At 42.8% G+C, this 23,639-nt stretch overlaps 1 protein-coding gene across 1 annotated transcript in view; it reads left to right on the top strand.

The window, feature by feature from the left end:
• The window catches only part of CNTN3 (contactin 3), a 174,859-nt gene that overhangs the window by 103,144 nt on the left and 48,076 nt on the right, over positions 1-23,639 (top strand). The window contains exons 4-6 of the mRNA XM_081184048.1: positions 10,240-10,443; positions 11,388-11,490; positions 12,426-12,610. Of these exons, the coding sequence (XP_081040174.1) occupies positions 10,240-10,443; positions 11,388-11,490; positions 12,426-12,610 (492 nt within the window). The remainder of the gene's footprint in view (positions 1-10,239; positions 10,444-11,387; positions 11,491-12,425; positions 12,611-23,639) is intronic.

Below are 23,639 nucleotides of genomic sequence, written 5' to 3'. Positions count from 1 at the left end.
GTCAAGCCCTGTTAACAGCCTTGAGAAATGTGGAAATGGGAAAATATATTCTAAATCGGGTTTAAATATGCTCATCTAATATTTTGTGATTGAAGAAATAGAGAAGAAATAACCAACTATTATTGCATTTGCACTCTGTGAGTGTCATGTCCAATTAACAAATGTTTTATGGAACTGGCTGTGGAGGAAACAGCCTTTACCTCTCACTGCCTCAGGGTGCAGGTCGGGGCTAAAGTTGCTGTGCTCTTTCCTAAGCGCAGGAATTACTCAGATTTGCATTCCTACCTTTTGGCCACCTAAAATGTCCCAATCTTCTGCTATGAATATGAAGTAGTCTTGCTTCATAAGCTTACCTACCTTGACTAAGAATTAGAATAATAGTTTAGGAATTTGAATTTACTGTAAGTAGAAGGTTTTGTGACACAAATGGGATTGTCAGTGAGATAAATTGCAAAAAGTGCAAGGAAAACAAGTGGGAGCTGTTACGTTGTAAGAACTAATTTGCCCTCAATTAATAATGAAGATGATATTGAAGAATAGTCTCGTTAAAGGGTGGTTAATTTAAGTGAACACAGCAAATTGGACATGTCACCATGTTAATCTCTGTCCAAACTTTTTGAACGCTGTTAGCACATGCGACAATTGTTCCAATTGAGATATTCATTTTAAAACTTTGTTACCTAAATGATACTGCTAAATCCTGCTTTAAAAAAGAGAAGGAAAAATGCCAGAACAAGCTGTCCCAAAGTTTGAGGAACCACATACAGACATAAATATTGTGGGAAAGCCAGGGAGGAATGATGGAAACCTATGTTTGCTCCTCAACACATTTCTTCCTTGTTAGACTGTTCTTAGTGCTGTATCTGTTTTCTTGAGTGGGGGCGCTGGGTATTGTTTACTGCAACTCTTTGCTTATGGGTGCAGTTGATCCAAGCTGTAGTGGATTATTTGCAGGCACAGCCTTTCTCATCTTGTTATGCTCGAATTTCACTCAGTTTGTATGCTGCGGTTGATTCAGAATCTATACCTGGGTGCCAGAAGTCACTACTTGTCACAGTTGCTTGAGTTGGTTTGATCCAATTTTCCTGGAAGGCCTTCACAGTGCACTGGGAATATCACTGATTTTGCAGCTATTACATGTTGAAACAATGTTGGTTATTTGTTAAGTACTAAACTTTCCTTAATGTATTGTTTAATAGTTGGGAAGGTTTAGGCTACTTGTTAGCCACCTACATCTGATTAAGACAGTTAAGCAGTTTCACTTAGAGCTGTTTTGGTGTGTTCAATTCTTGATCCATAGTAGCAAGAATTAGTAAGTAAGGCTCTTTTCATGCCAATTTCAGTTTTTATTATAAATGTATGCTTTTCCAGTAAAGCCTAGACATCAAAATATAAAATAGACTAGGATAATAAATAATAGTTACAATACATTTCTTATACAAATGTTTACCTCTTAGAATTTCAGCAGGGTAGTATTTCTAGGAGAAAGTAATCTTGCCCACCCCTGTTCCAGCTGGAAGGTTTACAGGCAAGGAGCTTAAGATGGAAGAAAGCTAATTTGTTTAGAACTTAGAGCATATTTGTGCAATTTCTAAAGATTGCATCATGTTGAATTAATATTTAACATAAGCAAAGAATCCCATAAATTTGGGCTTATATTCTTATTATTCTGTTATTTAAATGTTCTTAAATAATTAGAAGATGATTGGACATGGACACATCTGTTTCTTATAGATAAGTTCTACATTTGTGCATTTCATTTTCTAGATAAGAATTGACAGGTCTTAACGCAGAGCTACTACTATCTTACCCTAACATGGGAATGTAAATATTATGGGTTTTAACTGATAAACAAAAGTCCAAGTAAACCTCTGACTTTGAGTGACAGCTTTACAACTCAATTTTCTTCCTGATTACCATGATCTTGTTTATATAAGTTACCCAGATGACATCATTAACATGAACTGCTTTTGTGTCTTCCCTTAACATAAAAGCAATAACACCTTTAAATTTGTGAATATTTTCATATGAATCATGTCAACTTGCCTTCTGCTTACAAGATAACTTGCATCACTGATGGAGGTGAATCAGCAATTTCTCCGGTGTCTCATCTCATCCAGAAGTGCTAAAGCAACTGATTTTGCTGATTACAGACAGTATCATGGCTATCAGCTTGATGGAGATTGTAAACAAACTTTATTTTAGATATGTGGAGCTGATGCAAAGTTTTATGAACAGAAATGATTGTTTTGCTAATAGCCACACAGAGGCAGCTGTGGACAGGATTCCTGCATTGCAGAGGATTGGACCAGATTACCCTTGGGAGTCCCTTCCAACTCTACTATGATTCCACCAGGTGGGGAAAATGGGTCCCCTCTTCCTCTGTCTCTCTTCCTCTTAATAAACTTGTTTGATGCAGGTTCAGAAACTTCAGCTGGCTCAGAGTGCATCAAAGTTGGCTTTAGAAAGCAGGTGTCTCCCATGTTGCAACAGTTTCATGCCTTACTGATCCATGTCCTGTGGTTCATTCAAAAAGTGCTGATTATGACCTACAGGCCCACTTGGGATCTGAAAAACTGTATTCTGAGTCTATCACCATATGAACTTGCCCATGGTTTAAATATCTTCATCATCAACTGAGTTATTGTGGACATTGTGAATACAGTGGTAGCTCGGGTTACATACGCTTCAGGTTACAGACTCCGCTAACCCAGAAATAGTACCTCGGGTTAAGAACTTTGCTTCAGGATAAGAACAGAAATCGTGCAGCGGCGGTGCAGCAGCAGCAGGAGGCCCCATTAGCTAAAGTGGTGCTTCAGGTAAAGAACAGTTTCAGGTTACGTACGGACCTCCGGAACAAATTAAGTACTTAACCCAAGGTACCGCTGTATGCTGCAATTTGTTCAGATAGAATTAGTTTTTATTAGTATGATTGATTTACCTGGCTTCTTCGTTTCTGATATTCTGTATTTTAGTTTTAGTTTTACTGTTAGACGTCTTGTGGACCTTTGGGTGAAAAGGCAGGCTATAAATTTAAGAAATGCATAATTAGAAACTCTTTTAAATTACCAGGAATCTACTTGTTTGCCATTGTTAGCTTTTTTTCTAGCTTACATAATGGTATAACTTTATAGTTTAATAAAGGGCAATTAAAGATAATTGGAAAAGCGATCAAATTTTGAACTTCTTTCAGTTGTTAACAGATACCATAAATATTTCAATAATTTGCATTAGTTTGTTTTTAGTTTTGTGCAACATTTTACATAGTGTGAATTAACCTTTCTGTTCTCTTATTTCTTGGCAAAGCAATACTAATACCATTCAGTAATTTTCTTTTTCTGTAGCTGCATGAAAATAATTTCCCAGGCCCACTTGTAAATTACTAGGTTACACACAGGCAAGATTTGTAAAGGCAGTGAGGAAGTTTGGCAAGATGTGTTAATGACTACTAGGCAGGTCAGTTAGATTATAATTAACTGAAATCAGTTGCTATAGAAGCTGCAAAGGCTTTTATATTCATCTACTTGTTTTTTAAAGATGAAAATTATATCTACCTTTGAAACCATGTTTTAAAAACCTTATTCATGCATATGAGCTTCAAGAAAGATAGCATACCAGCTCCTATAGGAAATGGCTTTTGATACACACACCCATATTCTGTCCATAAACTGTGATCTATAAAACTAAATTACATAGTAACCGCAGTTCTTATCGGATCTATTCCCATTGCCATACTACTTCAAATTGACTAGATGACATTGGCAGTCCAGTACCAAGTTGCATGCTGCAAATCCTAATGAACCTTTGCGTGTGCAACTGCACTGGATTATGGTTACTGAAATTTGTGACATGTGACATGCCAGTGCCACATTTTTTTTTTTTTTTTTATAAAATTTTTATTGGTTTTTCAGAATTTTTAAAGACAAACAAACACAGAAAGAACAAACATACATGTATAAATTCATAACATATTTTCATAAACCTCTTTTCTGGGACTTCCCCATACCTCCCCTTTCTGCATCCCAATGTCCAGAGTTTTGTAGCAACTCCCAATTGTTACTTTTCAACCTCTGTCAACTTAGTCCTCTCTATGTTCTGATCTTATATCACTGTATCCCTTTGTTTCTAAAAACCACAGCACATTAACATTCATTAAGTTTATAGTAGTCCTTAAGGTAACTTTTAAATTTTCTCCATTCTTCTTCCACCGTCTCTTTTCGTTGGTCACGGATTCTGCCTGTCATCTCAGCCAATGTCATATAGTCCATCACTTTCATCTGCCATTCTTCCAGAGTGGGTAAATCTTGTGTCTTCCAATACTTTGCGATGAGGATTCTTGCTGCTGTTGTAGCATACATAAAGAAAGTTCGGTCCTTCTTCGACACCAATTGGCCGACAATGCCCAGGAGAAAGGCCTCTGGCTTTTTAGGAAAAGTACATTTAAGTACCTTTTTCATTTCATTATAGATCTTTTCCCAGAAAGCCTTAATCTTCGGGCATGTCCACCAAAGGTGGTAGAAGGTACCTTCAGTCTCTTTACATTTCCAACATTTGTTATCGGGCAAATGATAAATTTTTGCCAGCTTGACTGGGGTCATGTACCACCTGTACACCATTTTCATAATGTTTTCCTTTAAGGCATTACATGCCGTAAATTTAATACCGGTGTTCCATAACCATTCCCAGTCATCTGACATAATGTTATGACCAACATCCTGTGCCCATTTAATCATGGCTGATTTGACTGTTTCCTCCTGTGTATTCCATTTCAGCAACAAATTATACATTCTGGATAAATTCTTAGTATTAGGTTCTAGCAGTTCAGTTTCTAATTTTGATTTTTCCATCTGGAAACCAATTTTCCTGTCCTGTTTGAAAAATTCCACTATTTGATGATACTGAAACCAATTTTGTACCTTATGCTTCAGTTTCTCATAGCTTTGCAATCTCAACTTATCTCCATCTTGTTCCAAAATTTCCCAATACTTCGGCCATCCGACCTCCATATTGAGTTTCTTCACTGCTTTGGCCTCCACTGGTGAGACCCATCTAGGGGTTTTGTTTTCCAAAAGGTCTTTGTATCTTCTCCAAACATTAAACAATGCTTTTCTAACAATGTGATTCTTGAAAATACTGTTAACTTTATCATACCATAAATATGCGTGCCAACCAAAAGAGTTGTTGAAACCTTCCAGATCTAAGATGTCTGTATTTTCGAGGAGCATCCATTCTTTCAGCCAGCAAAATGCTGCTGCCTCATAATACAATTTCAAGTCCGGCAGGGCAAATCCCCCTCTTTCCTTCGCATCTGTCAGTATTTTAAATTTAATTCTGGGCTTTTTGCCCTGCCAGACAAATTTTGAAATATCTTTCTGCCACCTCTTAAAACATTCCATCTTATCCAGGATCTGCAAGGTCTGAAACAAAAACAACATTCTAGGCAATACATTCATTTTAATCACAGCGATTCGGCCTAGCATTGACAGTTTCAAATTTGACCAAATTTCTAGGTCTTTTTTAATTTCCGACCAACATTTTTCATAGTTGTCTTTATACAAATTCACATTTTTTGATGTCAAATAGACCCCTAGATATTTCACCTTCTTGACCAATGTCAACCCTGTCTCCTCTTGGAACTTCTCCTTTTCTGCATCTGTTAGATTTTTGCCTAAGACTTTGGTTTTTTGTTTATTCAGCTTGAATCCAGCTACCTGGCCAAACTGTTGTATTATTTCTAACACCTTTTTCGTACTAGCGTTTGGCTCTTGCAAAGTCAATACTAGGTCATCTGCAAACGCTCTTAACTTGTAATGTTTAGCTCCGACCTGGACACCCTTGACCTGCTGGTCTTCCCTTATCATATTCAGCAACACCTCCAGGACTGAAATAAAAAGTAATGGGGAGATTGGACACCCTTGTCGTGTTCCTTTCTCTATCTTAAGTTCCTCCGTCACTACATTATTTACAATCAATTTAGCTTTTTGTTCAGAATATATTGCAGCCATACCATTCTCAAAACCTTTACCTACCCCCATCCCCTGAAGATTCTTTAACATAAAGCTCCAGGAAATATTATCAAAGGCTTTCTCCGCGTCCACAAAGATCAATACTGCTTTGGTGTTTATATTCACCTCTAGCTTTTCCAAAATGTCTATCACATTTCTAACATTGTCTGCCAGGTGTCTTTTAGGGAGAAAGCCTGCCTGGTCCCTATGAATCTTCTCCATCAACACTCTTTTAAGTCTTTTTGCCAGAATGTCTGCAAAAATTTTGTAATCCACATTGAGTAAAGATATTGGGCGGTAGTTCTTCAATTGAGTCTTTTCAGTCTCTGTCTTTGGTATGAGTGAAATATATGCTTCTTTCCACGATTCAGGTGCCCTTTTTCCCTCAAGGATCTCATTACAGACTTCTTTCAGTGGTTGAATCAACCATTCCTTCAGTGATTTGTAGTATCTTGAAGTCAGCCCATCTGGTCCTGGAGATTTGCCTAGTTGCATATTCTGAATGGCAGCCTCTATCTCTTGCTCTGATATTCTCTGGTTCAAATCAATCTTGTTTTGATGAGAGATTTTTTGTAATCCAAATTTTCCAAGGAATTTGTCTATATCTTCTTCATTTTGCGGGCCTTGGGTATAAAGCTTTTTAAAATAGCCTAAAAAACAGTTTCTAATCTCATTAGGTTTAGATATGTTCTTTCCATCCACTTCTAGACTTGTGACTGTATTTAATTTCTGCCTTTTCTTCAATTGCCATGCCAGAAGTTTACCACATTTGTTTGCCGATTCGAATGTCTTTTGCTTCATCTGTTTTATCTTCCATTCAATCTCTAGGTTCATCAATTCCATATATTGTGACTGATATAGCTTAATCTCTCTTAAAATCTCCTGGGACTTTGGCTTTGCTCTTAGTTTTTTCTCTCCTTCCTTTATCTTTTCCAAAATCTTTTCTTTTTTCTCATTCTGTTTTTTCTTCTTTATTGAGTTTTGTTGAATCAAGAAGCCTCGCATCACGGCTTTACTTGCGTCCCAGATCACTCTTTTCTCAACGTCAGCCCTCAAATTTATTTCAAAATAGTCTTTTAAAGTTTTTTGGGCCTTCGTAAGAATTTCCTTGTCTCGAAAGAGGGTGTCATTCATTCTCCATCTAAATTGACCAGTTGATGTTAGTTTCATTTCCATCTTCACGGCGTTATGGTCGGAGCAAGTTTTTGGGCAGATTTCTACCTTCTTAATCTTTGGAGCCATACCACTAGTAATCCAGATTTGATCGATTCTGGTCCAGGTCAGCATTGCTTGGGAGAAAAAGGTTCCCTCTCTCTCCAGAGGGTTCCTTACTCTCCATATATCTATCAAGTCCATGTTTTCAGTCATTTCAAAGAAAGTCTTAGGCAGTCTCCCTTCCTTAGTGATTGTTAGTCTTTGTGACTTATCCATATTCGTAGAGACCACGCCATTCATGTCTCCCATCATTATCATATTATAGTCCAGATAGTCCGTAAGGGTTTCATGAAGTCTCTTAAAGAAGTCAGATTTGCCTTCGTTTGGTGCATAAATTCCAACAACTAACAGTTTTTCTCCTTGTACTTGTATCTCCACTGCCAAATATCTCCCTTGTTCATCTTTAAAAATCATTTTTGGGGCCCATTTTTCTTTCACATATATTACAACTCCTCTTTTCTTAACTTTATCTGATGAAACAAATTCTTGTCCTAGCCTTTTGTTTGTAAGTAGTCTCCTATGGGCTCTGGTTATGTGTGTTTCTTGTAGGCATATCAAATCCAATTGTTCTCTGTTCAAAATGTGAAATACTTGTCTTCTCTTCAAAGGCCCATTCAGTCCATTACAATTCCAGCTAAGGAATTGTAGAGCCATCTTATTGTTTTCTTATAGCTCCTCCAACAGCTCCAAGTTGTTGCTCTTCTTCTGATGGTAATGGTTTCTGTCCAATCGAAAGGTTGAGAATGTCTAGTGCTCTCCTCTGTTCTGCCAGTACGTCCACAGTCCCCTTCTGGAGGTCCTCCTGGTGTCTTGCCAGAAATTTATCTTTATCTTGGATTGTCTTTATTTTCACCTTTTTTAATTTATAGTCAAATGACAGTCCTTGTGGGAATTCCCACCTAAAACGGATGTTGTTTTTCTTTAGCAAGAGGGCCAAATCCTTGTAGAAGTTTCTTAAGTCCAGGATGTATTTTGGGATGTCTTTAAAGATCTGTACAGTTGAGTTACCAATTTGAAGGGCCTTTTGAAAGTGTAATCCTAGTATTTTGTCTCTTTCTTCCTTGGATCTGAGTGTGATCAAGCAGTCTCTCGGGGTCTTTCTGTCCTGTTTTTTGCCCAGTCTAAAAGCTGTTGTGATTTTAAATTCGTCTTCCTCCAAATCCCAACAGCCCACAAACTCCCGTGTCAGATATTCCGCGAGATTGTCTCTCTCATTCTCTGGAACCAACCTTAGTTTTAAGTTTCTCTCTTTTCTCTGTAAGTCCCATAAGGCCAAAGTTGCATCGTGCTCATAGACCTTTTTGGCAATCGGTTCTAGTCTCTCCTGCGTCTCTCCAGCAGCAGCTTTCGCATCCTCGGCAATTTGGCGTGTGGTTGCGTTTTCCTCTACCAGTTTGTTGATAGATTCTGTATTCTGATTTAATCTTGCTGATATCTCTGTTAATTTTTGCGTATTTTCTGAAGTTTGTTTTGTCAAAGACTCCAGAGTTTGATTTATCTTAAGCAAGGCATCTGTCACCGCTTCCATAGAGGCAGCTGCTGCTTTTTCCTGTTCTGTTATTCCTGCTGGTCCTGGAGCTGCAGCTGAAATTGAGCCTCTTTTCTTTGACGACTGCTGTTGCAGCTGTTGTTGTTGTTGTCTTATTTTAGCTCTTGTGACAATCTCTTCCTGTGTACCACTCATGTCAAGGTCACTTCCCACGGGAGCTGTTCTGCTGGGAAATTCCACTGTCCTGGGCCGTGTCAAACATTCATTACCCTCTAGGGGGAGCAAATCAAAATGGCCATAAAGTAAAAAGTTCAAATACAAGAACAAAGGAGAATGTCCAAAGGTGTAAAAAAGAAGGATTTTACAGTCAGAGTCAATATTGCTATAAACTTGTAGCTGCAAATTGCCACAGTTTCACAGTTTCACAGTTTCACAGTCTATGTTGTTTCCCCTTGTATTACACTGTGGCCAATCACTGTATAAACTTTGTATCACAGTATCATAGTATTACTTTGTGGGCAAAGTCGGTTCAATGAGCTATTGCTCTGAGAAGGCAGACCGTTTCGTGCTTTTAGAGCGAGACAGCAGAGGATTTTGCTTGAAATAGATCTTGCAGATTTACAGTCTCATTCGTCTCCCCTCTGCCCTGCTAGCTAGAGGGGAGATCCAAAATCCCCGTGCCCGGTTCAGTTACTTAGAAAGCAAGTTTCATCGGATGCAAGTTTAAAGTTCCGCTGCTTTAAATTTCATGCAGTCGGGGGGAGGCAGACTTCCTTGATTTAACCCCCCGCTTTCAGCTCAATTTCTAAAGTTTCCCAATTGTTTTTCAGTTCCTACTCACGGGAATTCAGTCCAAATTTCTTTTCAGGAAGGAATCGGCGCTCTCCGCTAATGGCGACGCGGCTTCACTTCGCAGGCTGGGTAGCGACTCTCAGCACCGCGCTCACTCCCGATGTCGATCCGTAGCCTTTAAAAAGGCTCTTTCACGGTACCGGGGGGCGCAAATGGTGCCCACCGAGTCTCCTTGTTCTCAGGCTTCAGCGCCTGGGATTTTAGGGGTCCCCCGCTCGCCGTAGCGGGTAAGACCCGAACTTGCGAAGCAGTCCTTCTCCGGAGCTCGGAGGCAGGACCGCCATTAAGCGCTGGCACCGACCGGAAGTCTCTCGCCAGTGCCACATTTTTGGCCCTTCTTATCATCTTAGAATTGCCAGAATGGACAAGGGATGGAACCAAATCCACTTCTCCTATAATCTAACAACTTGCCCTAAGTGCCGAGTCCCAAGTGAAGTAATATGGAGTCAAATATATACGTGTGTGACTGTTTTCTTAAAGTCACACCCTTGTTCTAGAAAAGCACCCAAAAGCTGTTGTTGCTTTAGAGATGTGAATAATTATGGGTGAAATCATATGCATATGGTGCTATATTATTCCTACTAGGTATGGGTTCTTTCCCATAACTGTATGCAAGCAAACAACCTTGGGATTCATCTGCTTCTCATTTAATGTGTATTTTCATTTATTGACTTTCAGAGCATTCTTATGCTTGGATCTTCAATGAATATCCATCATTTGTGCAAGAAGACAGTCGTCGATTTGTTTCTCAGGAAACTGGGCATCTCTACATAGCCAAAGTAGAGCCATCTGATGTAGGAAATTATACATGTGTTGTGACAAGTACCGTAACAAATGCCAAAGTTCTTGGCTCGCCGACACCTTTAGTGCTGCGTACTGATGGTATGTATGAGTTTATGCTTATGTAATGTAGCAACTAACAGTTGCTTAGTGTAATACTCAATGGTTTCTAATTCTTTACTGGGAGTGGCCGCCGAGACCATATAACACCGGTCTTGAAAGACTTGCATTGGCTCCCAGTACGTTTCCGAGCACAATTCAAAGTGTTGGTGCTGACCTTTAAAGCCCTAAACGGCCTCGGTCCAGTATACCTGAAGGAGCGTCTCCACCCCCATCAGTCTGCCCGGACGCTGAGGTCCAGCGCCGAGGGCCTTCTGGCGGTTCCCTCACTGCGAGAAGCAAAGCTACAGGGAACCAGGCAGAGGGCCTTCTCGGTAGTGGCGCCCGCCCTGTGGAACACCCTTCCAGCAGATGTCAAAGCGATAAACAACTATCTGACATTCAGGAGACATCTTAAGGCAGCCCTGTTCAGGGAAGTTTTTAACGTGTGACATTTTACTGTATTTTTGGTTTTTATGGAAGCCGCCCAGAGTGGCTGGGGAGGCCCAGCCAGATGGGCGGGGTATAAATAATAAATTATTATTATTATTATTATTATTATTATTATTATTATTATTATCTTTGGAATACACACTTTTTCAATGCATAATTTATCTCTAACAAAAATATTTATGTTGCCTTTGCCTTGCTAGTTATGGATCTTATACTTTCCTTTATTTTGGGGTGTAATGTCATCATGTAGGATACTGTTAAGTGGTGATTCTGATGAAGTATATTGAAAGAACCCAAAGGCAAGAGTGGCTTCTAGGAATTGTCAACCAAATGACAGTTGTCAACCAGAAGACTACTAGGAAGCTAAGAGAAGTAATAAATAATAAATCCCTTTTTTAAAATATCCAAAGAAGTCTTATTGCATAGTTGTTCCCTGGGGCTCAATGATACAAGCCTCCTTCCCTAATCACTTTTTTCCTTTTCTGGAATAACAGGAGTAATGGGGGAATACGAACCCAAAATAGAAGTTCAGTTTCCTGAATCACTTCCAGCTGCTAAAGGTTCGATAGTAAAGCTGGAATGCTTTGCCCTTGGAAAGTAAGTTTGTATTCCTATTTGTCCATATTGCAATAGCTGGAAACAGAAAAGTTATGTTGTACGTTAAATGGATGGTGTGAGATCTTTTAAATATGTCATTTTTTTTAGTTGCATATAAATAGTTACAATCTTTGTGTCCAGTTATAAACTAAACAACTTCTCACTATTATTGCACATGTGATACATTAATAAGATTTTTCAGCTGCCTTGTTTAAAACAAATAAGTACATACTTTGCCTCCTCCCCATTCTATTCTCACCTGTGAAGTAAGTTATGCTGAGAGTGAATGACTGGCTCAAGGTCACCCAGTGAGTTTCATGTCTGAGTGGGGATTGAACCATGGTCTCCCATGTCCTGCTGTAGCACTAACTACTATCCCACATTGATTCTAAGGTGGTATGACTGTTCACAAACACGTATTTGGCAACCTCCTGAGCTAGGATTATAGTGTTTAATTGAGAAAACATTAACTATGGGAGTCTGCAAAATTTGGGCTAAATTTCACTTTGACCCATGGATTCCCCCCCCCCCAAAAAAATCTGATTCCCGTGATGATAGAATTAGAACTGAAATTAGAATACCTCCTGAGAATTTCCAGAGACCAAAAGACTAAAACAATAACACATATTTATGCTTTTGGACCTAGAGTGTCTGTCAATCCTACCTAGGATTAATGTATCCATCCGACTGCAATGAAGTCTTGGCTCACTTGACTATGTCTCAATCTTAGATAATGACTGAGTATCAAGTTCTAGATTCCCGGTCAATGAAAGTGTAACAGGTACTCTAGAATAAATTATCACAATGTTGTGTTGGTGTTGTTTTAAAGTACCAAATATTATTAATTCCTTCATATGCTGCAATATTTTGTTTCATTTTTAATCAGTTCTTTTAAAATTATCTTCAAAAGCCTTCATTGCATTTGGTTTCTGCAGCCCAGTACCTCGGATTAACTGGAGAAGAGCTGATGGGATGCCATTTCCAAGCAAAGTAATGTTGAGGAAATCCAATGGCATGATTGAAATTCCAAATTTCCAACAAGAAGATGCTGGTCTCTATGAGTGCATTACTGAGAACTCTAGAGGGAAAAATGTTGCCAGGGGGCGCTTGACATATTACGGTAAGAAAACTGTCTTTATATCGAAAAAACATTGAAATAGCTTAGTCATGCTGGCCACATGACCCGGAAGCTGTCTGCGGACAAATGCCGGCTCCCTCGGCCTATAGAGCAAGATGAACGCAACCCCAGATCGTCCGCAGCTGGACCTAATGGTCAGGGGTACCTTGTCCAATTTTAATGTGATGCAGTTGTATAAGTCAGAACAAAGCCCAGCTGCCATTCAGTGGGACTTACAATTTATCACTAAACTGAAAACTATGGAGAGACCTGGTCTTAATAGAGATATTGGATTCCTGTCTCATTACATATGCTAATCATCTGCATACTATCCCTTCCTTTTTCCTGTAGGACTAATTGCAGTCGTTAGCAGTCGGTCAACAGGTTTACCATACCCATTGAGCCAATCACCCATCTCCTACTACCCTCCTGAGAAAAACCCCACCCCACCCTCCCACTATATATAAGGGTCTGGTGACTTCTGTTTCAGTGTATCTGAAGAAGTGTGCATGCACACGAAAGCTTATACCAAGAACAAACTTAGCTGGTTTATAAGGTGCTACTGGACATTTTTTTTATTTTTTTATTTTGACTGCGTCAGACCAACACGGCTACCTACCTGAATCTATTTACACAGGGATCTCAGTTTGTTAATCTCACATCATAGAGCTTTCCTAAATCAAACCCCCCAAAGGGTGATGGGGCATTATGTACATTATGATGAGAACCAGGAAAAATATATTGGCTATAGTTCACTGCCCTCTAGGATCACAGGAATATAGTTGGGGTGAACTGCTTGCAGAAAGCCCTTCCCCGGTCTATTTCACCTAGCACTTTCCTTGTTAGCTTCTAGGTGCCAACTGAAACACAGCTCTTTGTGTAGGCTTCTAATATGCAAGTTTTTAAAAGAGACTGGACTCTTAAAAGTTTTGTTATCGGTTTCAAACATAGTTTTAAGATGACATTGATCGCTGTTGGTCTCTGCTTCCATTGCTCTTATTTTTGCTTTCAACAGAATTTCCTTCTCCCGACAGTCAGTGTGAAACTTCCTCTAATGGGACAATTATCAGTGTGGGCAGCCAGTATAGAGTACACCAAGTCCGAACAGGAGCAGGACTACTGCTGGCTGAGCTGGATTAAGGAAAAGCAGACCTTTAAAATAAACTAAAACCCTTTTTGCTGGCATATATTCTGCTAGGTTGCCAGGCCACATGACTAAGCAAAGGGGATAAGACTAGTGAATCTTGGGTTTGTATTACTCCCTAATGGGGCTTTCTCCAATGGTGAAACATTTCCTCTGTTGAGGATTATTCCTCTCACTGCAAAAAGACTTTCTCCATCACAGAAATGGCTATTGGGACACTTTTATGTCCATATTTCTTTACAAAGCATCGGGAGCCAGTATCTTTCGTACTTGGTATCTGTATATGAGAACTTGTACATGAAAAGTGCTTTTCTATATAATGATGTCTACGGTGATCATATTGAAAAAATAACCCCAGTTTTGATAATATCCTTTAAGTATATATGTTTTAATCTCTACCAATGAGCAGGTTATCTTTTTGTTTTGTCTCAGTGGAAGCTGTGTCTGGTGTGATTACAATGAGGAAGTTATAGTCCAGATTCCACTGCAGAGATCTGCATTCCTTTTCAAGTCTATATTTGAGCAATTTGCTCTCCGTTACATTTGGTTGATCCCTGGTTCATAGGAAATTATTTCCAGTAAATAACAACAAGAAGAACAAAAAACAGTCAGTGACAGTGTTTTAGTGATTTCTGGAAACCTGGTGGTATCTAAAAGGTCTTAAATATGACATGTGCTGTTTCCTGGAATAACGTCTGACAGGAAGTTCAGAAAAGTTGATGTTGCTACTTTATTGGAAGATAAACGTGCAAATGGTTTAGCTTATTCATAAGATTTCTAAGCTGTGATATCTCCCACATTGTGACAAGTTCATATTTTGAGTCACAAGGTGATAACACCCTCAATTATGGAAAAGATATATTAATCAAAAGAAGAAGAAAAAATCTCCCAGTGTGCAGAAAAGGATGAAAACCTTAATTATAAGTAGACATTTTCTAACTATAAACCAGTTAGCATTCTATAAGCGTCACCCAGGCAAATGTCAAAGCAGGAAAGATTAAATACAACTGGTTAATCCTGTCACATGGATTACAGTGGAGAACTGATAATATATACTCTGTATTACTTTAACATATGAGGTGGTTATTTATGGCTAGCATAGCAACTGAATCCCACCCAACCCAAACATATTTGATGGACCATCTGAATGGTTGGGGCACTATACGGTATGGAAAGCTTCACATACAGCCAAATTATAGATGTGTGGGTGCGCACATGAGCACGTGTTGTTTCTTCTTGTTGCTGCTGCTGGTACATCATCATTGCCACTGCACAGCATACTTACTGTATGATCTGTTATTTTAACCAGTGTAAGAACATAAGAATAACACTCAGGGCCAGATTTAGGTTTGATGAGGCCCTAAGCTACTGAAGGTAATAATAATAATAATAATAATAGTAATAATAATAATAATAATAATAATAATAATAATAATAATAATAATAATAATAATTTATTATTTATACCCCGCCCATCTGGCTGGGCCTCCCCAGCCACTCTGGGCGGCTTCCATAAAAACCAAAAATACAGTAAAATGTCACACGTTAAAAACTTCCCTGAACAGGGCTGCCTTAAGATGTCTCCTGAATGTCAGATAGTTGTTTATCGCTTTGACATCTGCTGGAAGGGTGTTCCACAGGGCGGGCGCCACTACCGAGAAGGCCCTCTGCCTGGTTCCCTGTAGCTTTGCTTCTCGCAGTGAGGGAGCCGCCAGAAGGCCCTCGGCGCTGGACCTCAGCGTCCGGGCAGACTGATGGGGGTGGAGACGCTCCTTCAGGTATACTGGACCGAGGCCGTTTAGGGCTTTAAAGGTCAGCACCAACACTTTGAATTGTGCTCGGAAACGTACTGGGAGCCAATGCAGGTCTTTCAAGACCGGTGTTATATGGTCTCGGCGGCCGCTCCCAGTCACCAGTCTAGCTGCCGCATTCTGGATTAGTTGTAGTTTCCGCGTCACCTTCAAAGGTAGCCCCACGTAGAGCGCATTGCAGTAGTCCAAGCGGGAGATAACCAGAGCATGCACCACTCTGGCGAGACAGTCCGCAGGCAGATAGGGTCTCAGCCTACGTACCAGATGGAGCTGGTAAACAGCTGCCCTGGACACAGATTTGACCTGTGCCTCCATGGACAGCTGTGAGTCCAAAATGACTCCCAGGCTGCGCACCTGGTCCTTCAGGGGCACAGTTACCCCATTCAGGACCAGGGAATCCTCCACACCTGCCCGCCTCCTGTCCCCCAAAAACAGTACTTCTGTCTTGTCAGGATTCAACCTCAATCTGTTAGCTGCCATCCATCCTCCAACCGCCTCCAGACACTCACACAGGACCTTCACCGCCTTCACTGGTTCTGATTTAAAAGAGAGGTAGAGCTGGGTGTCATCCGCATACTGATGAACACCCAGCCCAAACCTCCTGATGATCTCTCCCAGCGGCTTCATATAGATGTTAAAAAGCATGGGGGAGAGGACAGAACCCTGAGGCACCCCACAAGTGAGGGCCCAAGGGTCTGAACACTCATCCCCCACCACCACTTTCTGAACATGGCCCAGGAGGAAGGAGCGGAACCACTGTATAACAGTGCCCCCAGCTCCCAGCCCCTCAAGACGGTCCAGAAGGATGCTATGGTCGATGGTATCAAACGCCGCTGAGAGATCCAGCAGAACTAGGAAACAGCTCTCACCTTTGTCCCTAGCCCGCCGGAGATCATCAACCAGTGCGACCAAGGCAGTTTCAGTCCCATGATGAGGCCTGAATCCCGACTGGAAGGGATCCAAATGGTCCGCTTCTTCCAGGCGTGCCTGGAGTTGTTCAGCAACCACTCGCTCAATCACCTTGCCCAGGAATGGAAGATTTGAGACTGGGCGATAGTTGGCCATCGTGGCCGCATCTAAAGATGGTTTTTTAAGAAGCGGTTTAATAACCGCCTCTTTCAGCGGGTCTGGGAAGGCTCCTTCACGGAGGGAAGCATTCACCACCCCACGAAGCCCATCGCCCAGTCCTTCCCGGCTAGCTTTTATAAGCCAGGATGGGCAAGGATCCAGGAGACAGGTGGTTGGTTTCACTCGTCCAAGCAGCCTGTCCACATCCTCGGAGGTAACAGATTGAAATTGATCCCACTCAACTTGACTAGACAGAACTCTAGCACTCTCCCGCCCCGGCCCTGCTCCCACGGTGGAGTCTACTTCTTCCCGAATCTGGGCGATTTTATCTGCAAAAAACTTTGCAAAATCATTGCAGGAGAACATGTGGCCCGTACTGGGCCCCGATGTTGCAGGTGGTTCCGCTAAATTGTGAACCACCTGAAAAAGTCTCCTGCTGCTGTTTTCTGCAGATGCAATAGAGGCGGTGAAGAAATTCTTCTTCGCCGTCGCTATCGCCACTTGGTAGGCTCGACGTTGAGCTCTAACCTGTGTCCGGTCAGATTCGGAATGAGTTATCCGCCACCGGCGCTCTAGCCGTCTCAACGATTGTTTCATTGCCCTCAGATCCGTGGAAAACCACGGGGCTGTCCGGGCTCCATGCAATCGGAGAGGGCGCTTCGGAGCCAAACAGTCAATAGCCCTGGTTAACTCCACATTCCAGCGGGCCACCAGGGAATCGGCTGAAAGGCCATCAACATGGGATAAAGCATCCCCTACCACTCTCTGGAAACCATTTGGATCCATTAAGTGGCGGGGGCGGACCATCCGAATTGGTCCCACCTCCCTGCAGAGGGGTTGGGTCGCAGAGAAGTCCAGTTGCACCAGGAAGTGATCTGACCATGGCACTTCTTTCATTTCGCTTTTACTTAGTGTCAGATCACCAACATCCATAGAGGTAAACACCAGGTCCAAGGCATGTCCACGGCTATGGGTTGGGCCAGACTTATTCAGGGACAGCCCCATGGAGGCCATGCTTTCCACGAAGTCCCGAGCGGCCCCTTGTAAGGTCGTGTCGGCATGGATGTTAAAATCCCCTAGGACGACCAGGCTAGGTGTCTCCAGGAGAGCATCCGCCACGACCTGAAGCAGCTCGGGCAGGGAATCCTTGGTGCAGCGGGGAGGTCGGTACACCAAAAGGAATCCTGTACTGCCCCTATTGCCCAACTTCCAGAACATGCACTCAGAAAACTGGGTCTTCCCAATAGGACGCCTGGTGCAAACTAATGACTTCCTAAAAATCACTGCAACCCCCCCTCCACGCCCACGTGACCTGGGTTGCTGTGCGTAAGAGAAACCTGGTGGACAAGCAGCGGCAAGGACAGGCCCATCTGCTTCATCCAACCAAGTCTCTGTTACACATGCCAGGTCAAATCCTCCATCCATGATCAAGTCATGGATGGCAGTGGTCTTACGAATCATTGACCTGGCATTGCACAGCAGCACCTTCAGGTCACGTGGGTATCCCTTGCTGATTCTAGTATCCATCCGGACAGGACCAGACCCGGAGGCAGGGATAGTCCTCAGACAACGACTAAACCTGCCTCCTCTGTAATGACATGGTCTGGTCTTAGCGTAACTCCTCCTCCTACCCGTGATCACTGAGATCGGTTGTCCCAGTGCATCCCCCCCTGTGGAACATGCCCCAGCCATTTTGTGGGCTGGGGCCCACTCCCCGGCAGCCCTGAACCCTCCCCCTAAAAACAAAATAACACCTTAAACAAACAAACAAAACCAATAAAACAATACAAACAAAAAAATTGTAAAAATTACAAAAACATCAAAATAAAAAAAATAATAATTCCCCAAGCCCAACCAAACATCCATCCCACCCCCACCCCCCACATACAAAAAATCCAAAGAAAATTTTTAAAAAACATTTTAAAAACACTCTGTGCCTCTCCGGCAGTAACAACTGTCCTAGTGAGGCCTGTCAGGCCCCGCCCCGGGCCAGGTGGTAAGTGGCAGGGAGGAGCAGGGCCCTCAGGCACTCACTCAGGGGACTCCTCCTGGGCAGCAGGCAGCAAGCAGCACGCAGTCCTTGTGAGGCTTCAGGCCCCGCCCCAGGCCAGATGGTAAGTGGCAAAAGCAGGGCCCACAAGCACTCACTCAGGGAGTCTTCCTGGGCAGCAGGCCGCAAGCAGCACGCAGTCCTTGTGAGGCTTCAGGCCCCGCCCCAGGCCAGATGGTAAGTGGCAAAAGCAGGGCCCACAAGCACTCACTCAGGGAGTCTTCCTGGGCAGCAGGCCGCAAGCAGCACGCAGTCCTTATGAGGCCCCAGGCCCCGCCCCAGGCCAGATGGTAAGTGGCAAAAGCAGGGCCCACAAGCACTCACTCAGGGAGTCTTCCTGGGCAGCAGGCCGCAAGCAGCACGCAGTCCTTGTGAGGCCCCAGGCCCCGCCCCAAGCCAGATGGTAAGTGGCAAAAGCAGGGCCCACAAGCACTCACTCAGGGAGTCTTCCTGGGCAGCAGGCCGCAAGCAGCACGCAGTCCTTATGAGGCCCCAGGCCCCGCCCCAAGCCAGATGGTAAGTGGCAAAAGCAGGGCCCACAAGCACTCACTCAGGGAGTCTTCCTGGGCAGCAGGCCGCAAGCAGCACGCAGTCCTTATGAGGCCCCAGGCCCCGCCCCAAGCCAGATGGTAAGTGGCAAAAGCAGGGCCCACAAGCACTCACTCAGGGAGTCTTCCTGGGCAGCAGGCCGCAAGCAGCACACAGTCCTTATGAGGCCCCAGGCCCCGCCCCAAGCCAGATGAGGCTTTTTATATGTCCAGCTGTCCTTTGTCAACAACAAATTGTTGCTGTTTTTGTGCTGAATATATGCTATACCAGCAGGTGGCGCTGTGGGTTAAACCACAGAGCCTAGGACTTGCCGATCAGAAGGTTGGCGGTTCGAATCCCTGCGACGGGGTGAGCTCCTTTGTTTGGTCCTAGCTCCTGCCAACCTAGCAGTTCAAAAGCACGTCAAAGGGCAAGTAGATAAATAGGTACCACTCTGGCGGGAAGGTAAACGGTGTTTCCATGCGCTGCTCTGGTTTGCCAGAAGCAGCTTAGTCATGCTGGCCACATGACTCGGAAGCTGTACGCCGGCTCCCTTGGCCAATAAAGCGAGATGAGCACTGGAACCCCAAAGTTGGTCACGACTGGACCTAATGGTCAGGGGTCCCTTTACCTTATATGCTATACCTACGGGACCGCCTCTCCTGGTATGCCCCACGGAGGACCTTAAGGTCCAAATGTAGCAACATCTTAGAGGTCCTGGGCCCTAAGGAAGTTAGATTAGCCTCAACCAGAGCCAGGGCCTTCTCAACACTGGCTCCGGCCTGGTGGAACGCTCTGTCTCATGAGACTAGGGCCCTGCAGGATCTGATTTCTTTCCGCAGGGCCTGTAAGACAGAGTTGTTCCACCTGGCCTTTGGCTTAAAATCAGTTTGATTCCCTCCCCCTCTTTCTTTTTCCTTTCTCCTCCTATGAAGAGATTGCACCCTAATGTTTTAATGTTGTATCTTAATCTTTTAAATTGTATTTTAATCAACTTGTTTTTATTATTGGTTGTTAGCCGCCCTGAGCCCGGTATTGGCTGGGGAGGGCGGGGTATAAATAAAAATTTATTATTATTATTTATTATTATATGGTATTTAAGGACCTAATAGCCATTTGCACATGTTGCCATGCAACCAGTCCATGAAGAATGTAGGCACCCTATATATAGAAATGAGCAAACCAGTGATATTTTAGGGAGAAGGCTAGCAGACGGGGCCCATTACTTACATCATAGGAGCCTACACAACACAAAACACTGTTGCTGTGTATAGGTTTTATTTTATTTGTTTTTTATCATATATTTTGGAAATGTACATCCAGTGTTTTTTTCCTTCAATTTTTTGGGGGGCCCCTAAGAGAGTGGGGCCCTAAGCTATAGCTTGTTTAGCATATACGTAAATCTGGCACTTAGAACACTGCTGGATCAGGCCAGTGGTTCATCTCATCTAGAATCCTGTTCTCACAGTGGCCAACCAGATGCGTGTGAGAAGCCCCCAAGCAGGAACTAAGGGCACCAACCCATTTGTGATTTCCAGAAACTGACATTCAGAGGGATACTGCCTCCAACAGTGGAAGCCAGCAGATGAACAACCTGTTTTTCATCTCAAACCTAATTGTCACAAGTGTCTAGAAGCAGCGGTGGACTAGCAGATTTGACAACTGCACCTGAATCCCTGTCAGTTTGCAAAGGTTATCATTCTGTGGCATTTTTTACTTTGCTTTTTTGTTTTTGCTGTGCCAGCTGAGGATTCCAAATCAGGCTCCCCGCATGATAACAGATCCAGCAGTGTTGTGGCTGTCACCGTAACACCCCTTCAACATACATCCTAGTCAATATTCTATGCCATTTACTAATGACAAGAAAACCATTGACGGTAGCGTTCAATCCACCATGCTGTCTCTGCAGCTGCAGGAGGGGCCCACAATTGACAGACCTTAGTCTCTCCCAGCAGCAAATATAAGGCTATGAAGGACTGTACTCTTATTTATTATTTAATATATACAATACATAGCAAACTGTAGTGTTTTATTCCCTTATGGAATAATATATATCACAAAGATTTTTGGGACAGCATTTCTTGTGTGCTGCCTGTGTGCATTGTTTAGCCTTTGCAATGGGAAGTGAAACATTCCTTAATTTGCTATTTCTACAATAAAGAAATGCCTTTCCTGGGGACTTTTTTTTAAACAAAAATTGTCAGCTTGCAAAAGAGTTTTATATTAAGAAAACAGCAATATAGTCTCTTGGCGTTCAGTGTGTTCATACTTTAAAATGCACAAGAGGTTATCTTGGTATTCTGCATCTATTTCTTACATTATATTGCTTCTTATCTCATAGCAACTTCTCTCAAAGCAACGATTATGTTAAAAAAGAGAGCAAAGGAGGGCAACAGTGCCCTTAAGATTCACAAAAGGAATCTAGGGGGGGGGGGAATCAGACAACTGGATACAAAAACAAAGAATGGCTTCTAAGACATAGTACGGTATGGACAGCTTGTGGGACAACTGGGAAGCTATGACCTTTGCATCAAAAGAATAAAATGCCAGCTTCAGATATCTAAGGATTCAGTTGCTACAGTCAATTAGTTTGCTATATTTCTTCATACAGAATTTCCAACATCACATTACAGAAAGATTCACAAACGCTACTGCTAAACTTTCAAATCTGAGGGAGCAAGTTGGCTTAAAACAAGCTGATGTAAATTAAGCTGGTGTAAAGTGATGCCAGGTCCAAACTCCATCCATCAGAAGTTCTGAACTCTGTTCAGGAGTGGAGTTACTCTTGGTTGAGCCAGCCTAAGCAGAGAAGAAAAAAACAAGCCTTTCAAATAGTGTTTCAGTTATATCACCATTTAAGCCACCATTTTGCTGGGTGCGAGGTTGCCAGATCATGTGACTGAGCTGAATAGGTTTGGGATCCAGCTTAAGACCTGCTTCTCTGGTCCTCCCATGCCACACCTGTTTTCCATATCTTATGCAAGTTTGAGAGCCACTGGGATGGGATAGGTTGTGCCCAGCTGAGCCGAAGATGAAAGAGTGAAGTCAGCATAGCCTGGCTGTGTCAGAAACCTCCCAGCTCAGCTGGAGACCTGCTGGATCCTAACCCACTTGTCCTGGTATAGGATTTCTCCTTTGTACTGTAACCCTATGCCTTAGTCTCCAATCCTACATGTGCTTACTCAGCTCAGCATGGCTTACTACTACGGTAAGTAGACTTGTATAGGATTGCACTGTTAGTCACTGGTGCCAACGTTAGTCACTGGTGGGGTGGGGTATTTCTCAGAAGTGTAGTAGGTGGTGGGTGATTGGCTCAATAGGTATGGTAAACCTGTTGACGACTGTTAACGACAGTTAACAACTGCAATTAGTCCTACAGGAAAAAGCAAGGGATAGTATGCAGATGACCAAAAATAGCTTTAGCATGTGTAATGAGACAAGAATCCAATATCTCTTTTCAGACCAGGTCTCTCCATAGTTTTCAGTTTGGTTGCAATGCCTGTTGTCTTTGTCCATGGAGTTTTCTTGGCAGGGATACTGGAGTGGCTTGCCGGTTCCTCCTCCAGGTGGATCACGTTTGGTCAAAACTCTCCACTATGACCTGTCCATCTTGGGTGGCCCTGCACGGCATAGCTCATAGCTTCTCTGAGTTATTCAAGCCCCTTCGCCACGGCAAGGCAATGATCCATGAAGGGGGACAAAAATTTCCCAGTAGTGATGTATGGAAGTGAGAGCGGGACCATAAAGAAGGCTGATAGCCGAAGAATTGATGCTTTTGAATTATGGTGCTGGAGGAGACTCTTGAGAGTCCCGTGGACTGCAAGAAAATCAAACCTATCCATTCTTAAGGAAATCAGCCCTGAATGCACACTGGAAGGGCAGATCCTGAAGCTGAGGCTCCAATACTTTGGCCACCTCATGAGAAGAGAAGACTCCCTGGAAATGTTGGGAAAGATGGAGGGCACAAGGAGAAGGGGACAGCAGAGGACGAGATGGTTGGACAGTGTTCTTGAAGCTACAAACATGAGTCTGACCAAACTTCAGGAGGCAGTGGAAGACAGGAGTGCCTGGCATGCTCTAGTCCATGGGGTCACGAAGAGTCGGACATGACTAAACGACTAAACAAAAACAATGAGTTGTAATAGTAAATAGTTCAGTTGGCTTCTGCTCCGTGCTTCAAGACTGTGCTTCTTAGTTCATTGGCCCTTCCCAGTTCTGGCTCTAGTTTACCCTTATACTGCTTCTCTCCGGATCAGCTCCTGCTAACCTCAGTTGCACATTCCCGACAATAGCAGGAGCGTAAGGAGCTCTGTATGTCTTTCTATGTTTAGCTCTGGAATAGTGAGGTCACAAAATTTCAATGAAAAGTTAAAATAGATCATGGTCACTGACTCCTAGAGCCCTATTATATGGCTTCAGCTGTGCTAAAGG

This window comes from Podarcis bocagei, assembly GCF_964188305.1.
Source record: "Podarcis bocagei genome assembly, chromosome: 2".
Classification (NCBI taxonomy): domain Eukaryota; kingdom Metazoa; phylum Chordata; class Lepidosauria; order Squamata; family Lacertidae; genus Podarcis; species Podarcis bocagei.
The sequence above is the reverse complement of the archived record's forward strand: the minus strand, read 5'-3'. Positions and strand labels throughout refer to the sequence as shown.